The sequence below is a fragment of the Podarcis pityusensis genome (assembly GCF_964106645.2).
Source record: "Podarcis pityusensis genome assembly, chromosome: 6".
In the NCBI taxonomy this organism is placed as follows: Eukaryota; Metazoa; Chordata; class Lepidosauria; order Squamata; family Lacertidae; genus Podarcis; species Podarcis pityusensis.
Genome location: NC_138030.1, coordinates 79,951,967 through 79,964,541, shown reverse-complemented (window position 1 = coordinate 79,964,541; position 12,575 = coordinate 79,951,967). Strand labels below are relative to the sequence as shown.

At 41.3% G+C, this 12,575-nt stretch overlaps 1 protein-coding gene across 5 annotated transcripts in view; it reads left to right on the top strand.

Annotated features, from left to right (window-relative positions):
- The window catches only part of VAV3 (vav guanine nucleotide exchange factor 3), a 211,646-nt gene that overhangs the window by 121,201 nt on the left and 77,870 nt on the right, over positions 1–12,575 (top strand). For all 5 annotated transcript variants that reach the window (XR_013987216.1, XM_081008607.1, XM_081008604.1 and 2 more), the window contains exons 11-15: positions 2,881–2,949; positions 4,087–4,173; positions 4,900–4,985; positions 5,839–5,971; positions 6,429–6,538. Coding sequence is in view for 4 of the 5 variants with exons in the window: in XM_081008607.1 (XP_080864733.1) it covers positions 2,881–2,949; positions 4,087–4,173; positions 4,900–4,985; positions 5,839–5,971; positions 6,429–6,538 (485 nt within the window). In the remaining variant the exon portion in view is untranslated. The remainder of the gene's footprint in view (positions 1–2,880; positions 2,950–4,086; positions 4,174–4,899; positions 4,986–5,838; positions 5,972–6,428; positions 6,539–12,575) is intronic.

Below are 12,575 nucleotides of genomic sequence, written 5' to 3'. Positions count from 1 at the left end.
TAATAATTTTTATTTGTATCCCACCCTCCCCATCCAAAGCCAGGCTCAGAGCTGCTAACAACAGGTAAAAATAGCACAGTGTATATAAAATCGCACAATTAATTAATTAAAATACATTCTAGATTCAATTCACAATCAAATTAATGACAACCATTGAGTTAGAGTTCTCTGAAGATTACAGAAGGAGAGAGGGGGTCAGACTGTGCCTTGGCCAAAGGCCTGGCGGAATAGCTCCGTCTTGCAGGCCCTGCAGAAAGATGTCAAGTCTTTCTCTAAAAGTGAATAACACCAGTCACAGAATAAAATCAAAATAAAATAAGCAGCAGGTAATGATGCCACTACAACGTATCAGAAGAGTAGCGTAAATATTTAAAGCCTGGAAAATGAAAATCTCCTCACCTGCTACACATTGTATCATTTAGTACAGGGCAACCTCCCCCCCCCCCCCCGCCCATGGCTTCATTCCCTTGCAGATAATCTCTGTTTCTGTCTTAATATGATCACAATCACTGACTGTTTCTCTCTCATTTTCATGCTTGTGAAACAAAGAGATGCAATAGTGGTGGTGGTCTTAAGAGAGAGATTGCATGTGCAGGTGTGATCTTAACCTTACCCCCCTCCGCCTCATCAGCTGCTTGCCAAGGGCTGCAGCTTGTTGCATTGAGCTAGTCAGTGTTTTCACATTGTGAGTTTCCCCACCCATGAGCCATGTCACTGGCGTTCATTGGCAAGAACAGCATGATGGTCCTGACTCATAATGATGCACCTGTCAAGGGGTGGGCAACTTGCCCTAGGGATTTCAAGTCGCATGATAATTGCAGTAAAACACTGAGAATAAACCACAGAAGAGTGCCATTATTTAGAAAGATTCCCTAAGCCTGTTGGACAATAATTTAAGACTGATTTTGCAGTAACTTGAGTCAAAATACAACAAAACAATAATAAAATAATCTGGTGCATTCAGATAGTGCTACCAAGCTGATGCTAGGTGATGCTTTTCATGCGTGCCTCTGCTTTTTGAAGTTGAAGCTGGACAAGGCTCAAGCACTTTCTAGCCTATTTTCTTGCTGTACTGAATTATAATAAAGCAATAGTTATTTTGAATGCTTCCCATTATAACCCACGGAGCTTGTGGCTTCTGTGCAGTTAGTCCTATAATGAGGCTAGAGAGTCCTATAAATATCATTTGATAGCTGTGCTGGGAGACTCATTAGTTCAGTTGCAAGGAAATATATTACTCCATTAGACTGTCAGCTTTGCTGATGCTTATAAAACATCATTTTAAAAAGAACTTCTAGCTGTGCAAGAAGCAATTTCCCCCCCTTCCCTTTGCAGTGTTCTTTTCCAATGTGTATATCATGCTTCCTGAAATGCATCTGAGTGAACTGAGTTTCCAGCATGGTTTAACAGTTAATCCTTCCTCCTAGGGAACTCTGGGAATTGTAGTTCATATGAGAGGATTGGAAGCTTTCTAACAACTCTCAGCACACTTAAAAAAACTACAATCCCTAGGATTCTTTGTGGAAGCCATGACTGCTTAAGGTGCTATGATACTCCTTTAAATGTATATTTCAGAAGGGTCCTGCATTGTCTGAAACCAATGATACAAGTTAGTCACTGATTGCAATAGGGGCTCAGTTCAGTAAACTGGTCTAATTCCCCTTCCAAACATTTACTTTCCCCCCTAATTCTTGTTATAGTACTTTCCAGTGCTACTTGAAGTATTTGTAGCCATTCCCATTAAGGCTGAAACCTAGATAGGAAATTTTAGGCAGAAAGGCCCACCTAAATTTCTGCCCTTTTCCTTGATGCTCAAGAATGAAAGGATTCTTGAAAGAAATCTGCTTTCCATGATATCCTTGAATACGCAGTCCAGTAATGGAGAAAGGCAACTGAACATGTAAAAGGATTGGCTATTGAGGATGAGTTAGGGAATAATTTGCCTTGTGAGATTTTAGGAGTTACATACCAATTTTGAAGTGTTTGTAAATAAGTATGGGGAAGTGTAGATCAGTTACACAAAAGCACACATGGTATAGGAGGAAGGGGGTATCAGCATAATCCCCTGTATATCTACTCATGGTGCTTCCAGACTTTTGCCTTTTTTGGGTGGGATTCAGTCACATACTGGTGAATTCACATTGTACAATTAAAGCTGATTTGGAGCTCTTGGGCAACAAAACAGCCTTTCCCCAAGATCAGACCTTTGGCAACAAGGAAAGTGTGGACTAGTACTTGCTTGACATAGGATCATCTAGCTCATTCAATAGTCATCGTCATATAATCTCCTTGCAAATAAATCAGGATGAGTGCTTAATAAATAGGCCATCCGGAAGCCCCCTTAGCAGTGAAACCCATTTATTTCATATTCTCTGGAAAGTCTGCCTGATTGCAGCCTAAATAAATGTGTAAGAAAATAATAATGAATAGATAAAATTAGCTTGGAATTGTGATGAATTTCTATGAAATTTAACTCATGTTCTGAAATGAAAATTAATCCCATGGGCTTTTGCAATTTTGCCCTCCGAAACTCTGGGGGTAAAACATGAAAATTTAATCTCAAAGTTATTGAGAAGGCTGTTTTTCAGATCCTTAGATTTGGTACTGTTATGTGGAGGGCAACATTCCAGATATAGGCTTTAATAGTGAAAACCGTGTCTTCACTTCATGTCTTGAATAAAAGCATGTGGGATATAGCATATGCATAATATACGGTACCTCATATTATGGGCTTTTACAGATAATGATGAGATCAGCCCATCATTTTCTTCCTAAGGCAAAATGGTTCTGTTTTTAAATACTGATAAGTTCAGCATTTTTAAAAATGTCTTGAATGGCCGATAGCTATCACAAGAAATGTCTATGTATTCTTCAATACAGGAGTTGGTAAAACATACTAGTGACCAAACTGAGAAGAACAATCTGAAACAGGCACTTGATGCAATGAAGGTAAGTGCGACTAACAGATTGGATATGTAAACTCTCTCTGGAGTAAAATTGTAAGAGTCTTTTCTGGAGAGAAATTAAATATATATCTACCTGCAACGTGTTGTTTCTGCATTACTGCACACCAGCTCATATGTTCACTAATACCCAAAAGCAGGTGCAGAGTTTTCCCAATTCAGAGCCAAGCTCATCAGAACAAATTAATATTGATGTTTGAAAGGAAAAGACTCTATAGCTTTGTTGTGTGTCAAATGCATGTTAACTTCAGTCCGCTTGATTGCACATTGTTTCTCTTATTTAAAGCACAAAATATAATGCAAACCTATATAAGAAACTGACTTACACACTGAGCCAGACCATGGGTTCTAGCTCAGTATAGTCTACACTAACCGGCAACACCTCTCCAGAGCCTCAGGCACGAAGTCTCTCTCAGCCCTCCTTGCATATGCTGGGGATTGAATCTCATATCTTCTAGATATGAAGCAGATGCTCTGTTGTTGAGCTATGACCCCACCTAAATCATCTACGTGTATGGCATGCGTAATTGGTTTGACTACACATCTCTAGTTTTATTCTTAGCTTTATATTATTATCTGTTGAATCAGTTCATGGAGGGAGATCAGTCTTGCAGCCATTCTAACTGTGTTGCTGCAGGAAGATTTTCTGAAAAAAAGCTTTCATGTTCAGTTTTCGAAGTGAGCATATGAGCTATTGCTATATGATTCAGTTGTTTCTAGAGCTCATAGTTCTGAGCCCTATTTGGATTTTGACTATCCTAAGCATACTGTGTTTTCTCACACTGTGGTAGAAAGAGGTTTACACTTAAAGGTTTGCTATGTTCTCTCTGCCTCACAAAGGAAGTGTGAGCAGGCTATTCATCTCCCATTCCTCCCTCACTACAGAAAAATTAGTCAAGAAAGCTTGATTGACATGACACATGGTACTGTCCACATGATCTGCAGGGTGGGTGATGTGTCTCACAATTTATATTTATGTACAGTTTGTACCTGCTAATGTTTTAATACATAACTGCTTCTACTGTAGCTTGGGAAGTGTCTCTTAGTAGTCAATTTTTCTAATTAAGTGTAACAATTTAGCCCATGGTTGTTGCACCTCAGATATCTCTCTTCTGTGTTTTAGGACTTGGCACAGTATGTAAATGAAGTGAAGCGAGATAATGAAACCCTCCGTGAAATTAAACAATTTCAGTCATCAATTGAGAATTTGGTATGTCTCTGTCTCGTGTTACCCTTCAAACTTTGTATGTTGTTTTTACTGTTCCTTTCCGGGGTGATCTTGCTGCTGCTTAATTCTTAAAAGTAGGAGCTTGGACAAAGGCAAAGTCTGAGCTTGAGCACACAGAGAGCTGAGAGTGAAAATCCTGGCAGGACTGGAATTGGAGACAGAGTGGAGTTCTGGGGCCAACTGAGAGAGGCAGGATGAATGGCAGGCCCAGAGGCAGAGCCAAGATGTTGCAAGTGGGGCTGGAACATAGATGCAGGAAAGCAGTAATCAGGTAAATAAGGAAGTTGGAAGAGGGGGATGGCATGCAGGCTGTCAGGAAGAAGAGGAACATGGAAGCTGAGGGACGTAAATAAACTAGATCAGCACTGGAGAGCCATAAAGGCAAGGCAGGAGTCTGATGGTTGACCTGAAAGTATATAGGTCAATCAGGTCAGAAGGCACCAAGTGAGCTTCTTGCATGTTTGCAGGGTGATGGAGATTACGGTGGTGGAAAACTTTGGTGAAACTGGAAAAGGCAATGTTACTTTCTTATTTCTGCCACTCTGCAATCTTAAGTGGCTCTAAAAAGAATCTTTGGAGTAGCTTGGGGGACAATTTTTTTTAAAAAAAATATATAGCTTGGATAGGTTCATAGCACCAAGGTGGTTCTTGAAGAAAAGATGCTGCCAGTGAACTCTTAAGTAATTTATGCTATTCTTACATTTTCAGAACCAGTCACTTTTACTGTATGGACGACCACAGGGTGATGGTGAAATAAGAATAACAACTCTGGACAAAAGGGCAAGGCAGGATAGGTGAGCAGAGTATGAGGCTTTCTTTTTTAAAACAAAACAAAACAAAACACAAAACAAAACAAAACAAAACAAAACAAAACAAAACAAGGTGTGCCATTTACACTAGATAAATGCTCTTGAAATATGGCAGAAGAACTGTTGTGTATGTTAAATTGTTGTGCAGCAAGAGGTTTAATTTACCTCCATATTTTGGATAAAGCTCAACTATATTAGGACTGTCCTGATTTTTGAAGGTTTTGTTTTTCAAGGAAAAGGTGCCATTTTTTTTGCAGGCAGGGGCAGTTCTCCTTAGGCAAAAAATGTTCTAGCTGCAGAACTGCCTTCTCTTAGCAAGACTCTTCTCAAGGCAGGGATAGTTATATTGCACATATTACTGAGGGTTTCCTTCTTTAAAGTAGTTGCTGTACTTGTTCTACCCCATTCATGTGTACCTTGAAAGACTGATGAAATGTAAGCCCTCTTAGTGTGGTGAGATCATGCTTTATTAATAGGGTCCCCACACTTTTCGACTGAACCTTAAATTTATCCTCTGTGAATTTTGATCTGTAATATTCTTTCAATATTCAGATATTTGACTTAGATATTGGATAGCAGTATTTAAGATCAGTATATTTAGCAACATTAGAAGGTTTTTGCCATTCGGTTTCCTGCAGAACCTGATAGCTGACATATGACCATGGGATTTATTGCATGACAATGGCATGTAATAGCTGCCATGCAGTTATATGTGACAATTATCAATGTGCTGTACATATAACACACATATAATGTGTGACAATTGCTGTTGGAATTCAGGTAATATTGGAAAAGACAGCTTATGACATCTGATTATATTTTATTTTCTGGTTCACAGGCATATATTCTTATTTGACTTGGCTGTAATTGTATGCAAACGGCGAGGTGATAATTATGAAATGAAGGAAATAATTGATCTTCAGGAATACAAAATAGCCAATAACCCCACCACAGACAAAGAGAACAAAAAGGTAAAAAGTTTAGGATTTTTCTTCATCCATAAGATGTTCTGCTGAAATTTGTAGAGCTTTGCAGTATTTAAGAGGTTTAAAGCATTCCCTTCCATGTTTATTTATCCACAAACCCTCACCAGAAATAAATGTTTTGTTTACTTTCTATAAGGACCTTTTTATGTGGGTGGAGGGCCCCCCTCAGAAACATAACGCCTGGAATCATGAATGTTATTCTTCTGCATAGTGTTTCTAATGGCTCTAAAATGTGTATGACGACTGAGTAGACACATATAAATTGTGTTGTATGAAGCTTTGGAAACACACTAAAGCTTTATGTAAATGCTAGCTAATACTGTTATATATTAATCATTGTAATTGGACTGGAAATAGGCAGTGTTTGGCCTTCAGAAGTTCTGAAGCAGCTGCACATGAATTCTTCGTAGATAACCTTTGCATTGCCTTGTGCTTTAAACAGTGGTCTTACGGCTTCTACCTCATTCACATACAAGGCCAAAATGGACTAGAATTCTACTGCAAAACGAAAGATTTGAAGAAAAAGTGGCTGGAGCAGTTTGAAATGGCACTGTGAGTATTGCACATGTAATTAATTTCATAATGCACCAGTGATTTGACAGTGTTTATGACCATGCAGTCATTTCAAATATACTTGCCTCAAAAGCCTCCAAGCTGCCAAAAGCGAAATTCCTCCAAGGAAAGGAAGAGGGAGCTCTAAGCTATGTTTTGGTCGCCTGCTTTCCTCTAAAGCTTGTGCCTTAGTGCTCCAGTATCTAGGGAACATATTAATGGATTTAGCAATAAATATTTAACATAATTGTGGCTGATTTTGCTATCATTGCCTTGGTAAACTAAAATGTATTACTAAGGGAGATGGGGATGTTGGCATTTTTCCTAGTGGCTTCTAACTAATTTATTATGTGGTATTTGGATCAGGTTTCTTGGTTTTATTAAATTTATCTTCAAGGATTTGATTCTCTGCTTTTTAACACAACAACAACAACAACAGTTTATGTATTACAGAATCCTTTCAAAGAAATATAAAAAGTGTGTGCTGCATATTGGAACTATATCTGTTTTGTATCTTACATTTGCCAACAGTCTCTCCCCCACTCCCCAATCAATTACTATGCCATTTCTTTGATTTCTGATTTACTTCATAAAGTACCAAATAAAGCTCTAAAAATAAATAAATAAAACTCTTGAGAGGAGCTGCTTTGTAGCTTAGGAACAAGGGATTTCCATCACCATTTTTTCCAAGGATTTCCATTCGTCTTCGGTACAGAAGATTTACACTTCCTGGTTCAATTGTCATTAAATCATAGTTATCAGTAAACCTGGATTTCATGTGATGTGCAGTATGCTGGTGTTCGCTGCTCAAAAGCCTCTGCTTTTCTCCTCACTCTGCTCCTGTTGTTGGCACACAAGGGAGGAAACAAACCACATAATGGCTTTGTGATAGGCCAAGTACCAGCCATGGCTTCCATTTCTGGTTTGTTTGGAAGAAAACTGTTATGTACTGAAGTTCTCACCCTGGGCCAGCAGGGAGATACTGTAGATGGTTTTCACTCAGATCCACATATGCAAATAAGGGATTGAAAGTGACGTTCAGTGATTGGATAGTTACAGAAAGTGGTTACTGTTGCGTTCTAGTGGAGCTCTATATAAGCAAGCTGGCTGAACCCTTCAGTTCAGTTCTGTTCTGGCCTGTGAATAAACAAGAGCTGTTTGAAGAATCGCTGTGTCGTCTGATATGTTCACCCACAACTTAACAGAAACATACTTCCCATACAGACTAGCCCTGTGCCCTCAGAGCAATATCAGAGACACTGCTCTGTGTCCTTCCACTATTTAAGGTGCAACAGGTGAGCGCAGGAATAAGGGCCTTTTCAGTCATGGTTAGTATACTACAGAGCATCCATGTCTGGCCTGATACTTATTTATTACATTTTTATCCATCCATTCCTCCAACAATGTCAAGGTAGCATGTACTTCATCCTCTTCACAGCCCTGTGAGGTTGGTAAGACTAAGACAGAATGAATGATCTACGCTTCACAACTGAGTGGAGATTACAACCTGGTTCTCCCCAACTCTAGTCTGAAACACACACTGTTGCACCATGTACAGTGGTACCTCAGGTTACATACGCTTCAGGTTACATACGCTTCAGGTTACAGACTCCGCTAACCCAGAAATAGTGCTTCAGGTTAAGAACTTTGCTTCAGGATGAGAACAGAAATCGTGCTCCGGCGGTGCAGCGGCAGCAGGAGGCTCCATTAGCTAAAGTGGTTGTTCAGGTTAAGAACAGTTTCAGGTTAAGTACGGGTCTCCGGAACGAATTAAGTACTTAACCTGAGGTACCACTGTACTTGACAAAGCAGTGAAGATGTGGGGTTATTTCAACCTGCATTTGGGTTGTATGGTAAAGGATTTGGGACCCAGGGGCTTAGTTTGGGTTTCATATGTTGTTGCAGTGTTGTTGTTTTTTTAATTCACTGCCTTGTTACATGATTGTTAGGCAGTTTAGTTTGTGAGGTAGTTTTAGTATTTGTACCCCCGTATTATATAGATGGGCAGCCGAGAAAGAGTAGCACCAAATCAATTTACGCCAGGGACTCCTCGTATGTAGCTCAACCTTTAAGTTATTATTTGACACCAACTTTGCTTCTGATGATGACAATATAAGGAAGTGTTGCTTCTGCTTGGGTAATAGTTTCTTTTTCCAAAAGCTGGCACTTTATCATGTGTTCCTAAACTGAGATAGCAAGAACTTGATTATTTCCACCAGGAGCTTTAATACATCATGCAGCTCAAATGACCCAGCAAGCACATTGCATACATTTTAAGTGAACCAACAATTGACGCTGTGAGTGATTTACTTAGCTTCTGCTGCTGTTTTGATGAAGACATTAGTGCTTTTAATGCCTTCCAGTTGTCTGCTTTCCTGCACGTATGCTGTCAGCTATTAAAACCTCACAGGCTTGTAAAAGTGTTGGGCGTCAGCCAACAAGCAGCACTACTCATAACCCTCCTTTAGTAAAGGTGATTTGTTGTTGTTGATTATCATAACTGAATAGAACCAAGGGATTTGGAGGCTCACTATAGCTTAATGCCCTTGACTTCTCTGTGGGTTCCATTTTGGCTTACTCTGGATTGAAAATTAGATTAGCGGTTTCCCAGCCAATGCATTCCTCTTGGGGGCCCTGTCCACACCAAACCTGGCTGAACACTCTTCTTTAAGACTGACAGCCTGCAGTCTAAAGAGCACAGGTCCAAAGCAATCTACAGTGTTGCTTTCTAGGCTGCATTGGTACTTTTCATCTTTGTATATCAAAACACGTAATGCCTATCTTTCAAAATTTGGCAACCACTAATGATCAGTGTGCTCAAGTGAGGGATATTGCACATACATTCCCATCCAACTAAAGCTCTTCCACATCCCCTTATGGGTTTGTTAAAAGATCTGTTATTGTTTCACGTTCCCTTCTCCTCCGAACACTTAGGAAGCAAAAAAGACTTACATCACATTTGAGAGGCTGGCTCCAAATGAGGGATATTTGGGATACACACTATTATTCTGCTTTGTTTGTTTCTGATTCAAAACGTTAAAAAAAGAGCATTCAGACTCCCTGGGAGAAAAACCCCCACATAAATTTCTTCAGATGCTGTAATCTATGTGGGGACAGAAAGCACGAACCACTTGCTGTTTCTTGTTTGTGTTTCTATGTTTAAGGATTTTTTTTTTAAATTATCTGTGTTCTTAAAAAAAAAATCAACTCAAACTATCCTAACTCCAAAAGAACTTGGTCATTTCCCCAAGCCAATCTGAGGCACAGAAAAATGACCGTACCTACATCTCCAAAATGCCTTGACATCAACCTCCACACCCAAAACACCCTTCTCTTTCCCTTCCTTGGCAAGGGACGGTGACTGGAGTAGAGGCAGGGGGCATGTGGAGAATGGAGAAAGGCTTGTCCCTTGCTTCCCTTCCTCATTCACTCACTAGCATGCCGATGAGTGGTGAACTGGGGTGCAAAAGTGTGGAGAACTATTGGATATGCAGGTCTCCTGAGATTGGATATGCAGGTCTCCTGAGAGCTGTTGACATTGACCCTGCTTGGCAGGGGGTTGGACTCGATGGCCCTTGTGGTCTCTTCCAACTCTATGATTCTATGATTCTATGACTTATTTTCTTTCCTAAGTTACACTGCTGACTTAGAGCAGTGGATTTAGTTATTCTGTTGTCATTCAGAGGACCAGTTCAGGGTTCTCCTGATCGCAATCCTTCCCCTGAACCTTCAGTCAGTGGATCAAGGACAAAGACCTATAACTGAAAAGATTGTAGAATTGTGGGGCTGTGACCATCTTGAGGCATTTCCAGCCTGTCTTGAATTCTGGTGCCTCAGGTGCCACCTATGAGTGCCTATAATGAAAGCTGGCCTACAAGTTGTACCAGCCCTGAATTTTCCTGAAACTGAGCAATGGCATGAAAACCGTTACAGACAAGCAGGAAGATGTTTTTTGTGGGGTTTTAAACCTGTAATTGTGCGATTTTAAATCACAGCGGGTGTGTTTGTGTGAGCTGTCCTTCCCCTGAGGTAACTCTACTCACTTCAGGCTTTGATACTGGAAGTAAATTCAATTGGGTGAAAATAAATCAGAGAGAAGCATTCTGTAGGAGTGCTCAGCACAACCCGCTCATATGCCCCTCTACGCAGGAGCAACATTCAAAAGACCCAAACAAAGAAGAATTCACGACGTAAAAGGCTGGCAGACACTGTGACGTTTATCATAGGTAAGGGGCTGGCATTAAATAATGTTTGGGGGAAATGATAACTTTGTAATACAGATGAGCATTGGGAGCTGGGCAAATTCATAATAATTATGAACTTCATCAACATCAGGGTTCTTTCCTTAAAAAATTGTTTTAATCATCACTGAGAGGATCAGGAAGCAGTATAGGTTAGTATGCAAGTCAAGGATGTAAAATATTGATTTACTGGCAGTATATTTTCTGCACTGTGTTATTCCCACACACGGACCACACATGCATGCACTCTCACTCTGCTGTGCAGTGAACAGATGGTTTCACTGAGCTGTTCACAATTACATCCGGATAGCTTTGCTTGAGAGCCTGTGGATGCTTGACTTGGGACTTATCAGAGTGTAAACTCAGCATGTAGTTTACCTCAGAAGCTTTCCATTTCAATCCACTGTGCAGCATCTTAAGCTCTCACTTAGGTTAAATTTCACCTGTCATAATGATGACTAGCTCATTCATTTCTTTAGGGTCTTCCGGCTCTTCCTCACAACCCTCCTTAATCCTGTCTGAAAATTTTTTCATCAGCAGAATTTTCCACTTCATTATTCAAGCTCTCTTCCAGGCCATTAAAAACCAAACATTTTTCTGTTTTCACATGGTGATGGCTCCTTCCAAGGTACGCCTGAAGCCTCACAGGGACTGCTGCGCTCTGCTGCCCAGGAGGACTCTCCTGTGTGAGTGTCTGAGGGCCCTGCTCTTGCCCCTTACCATCTACCTGGCCCAGGGCGGGGCCTGAAGCCTCACAGGGACTGCTGTGCTCTGCTGCCCAGGAGGACTCTCCTGTGTGAGTGTCTGGGGGCCCTGCTCCTTCCTGCCACTTACCACCTGGCCCAGGGCGGGGCCTGAAGCCTCACAGGGACTGCTGCGCTCTGCTGCCCAGGAGGACTCTCCTGTGAGAGTGTCTGAGGGCCCTGCTCCTTCCTGCCACTTACCACCTGGCCCAGGGCAGGGCCTGACGGGCCTCACTAGGACAGTTGCTGTTACTGCTGGAGGGGTGCAGAGTGCTTTTAAAATGTTTTAAAATTTTTCTTTTGAATTTGTTGTATGTGGGGGGGTGGGGGTGGGATGGATGTTTATTGGGCCTGGGAATTTGTTTGATTTTATGTTTTTGTAATTTTTACTGTTTTTTGTTTGTATTGTTTTATTGGTTTTTGTTTTTTTAAGGTGTTATTTTGTTCTTAAGGGGAGGGGTCAGGGCTGCCGGGGAGTAGGTCCCAGCCAACAAAATGGCTGGGGCATGTTCCACAGGGGGGGATGCACTGGGACAACCGATCTCAGTGATCACGGGTAGGAGGAGGAGTTACGCTAAGACCAGACCATGTCATTACAGAGGAGGCAGGTTTAGTCGTTGTCTGAGGACTATCCCTGCCTCCGGGTCTGGTCCTGACCGGATGGATACTAGAATCAGCAAGGGATACCCACATGACCTGAAGGTGCTGCTGTGCAATGCCAGGTCAATGATTCATAAGACCACTGCCATCCATGACTTGATCATGGATGGAGGACTTGACCTGGCATGTGTAACAGAGACTTGGTTGGATGAAGCAGATGGGCCTGTCCTTGCCGCTGCTTGTCCACCAGGTTTCTCTTACGCACAGCAACCCAGGTCATGTGGGCGGGGAGGGGGGGTTGCAGGGATTTTTAGGAAGTCATTAGTTTGCACCAGGTGTCCTATTGGGAAGACCCAGTTTTCCGAGTGCATGTTCTGGAAGTTGGGCAATAGGGGCAGTACAGGATTCCTTTTGGTGTACCGACCTCCCCGCTGCACCAAGGATTCCCTGCCA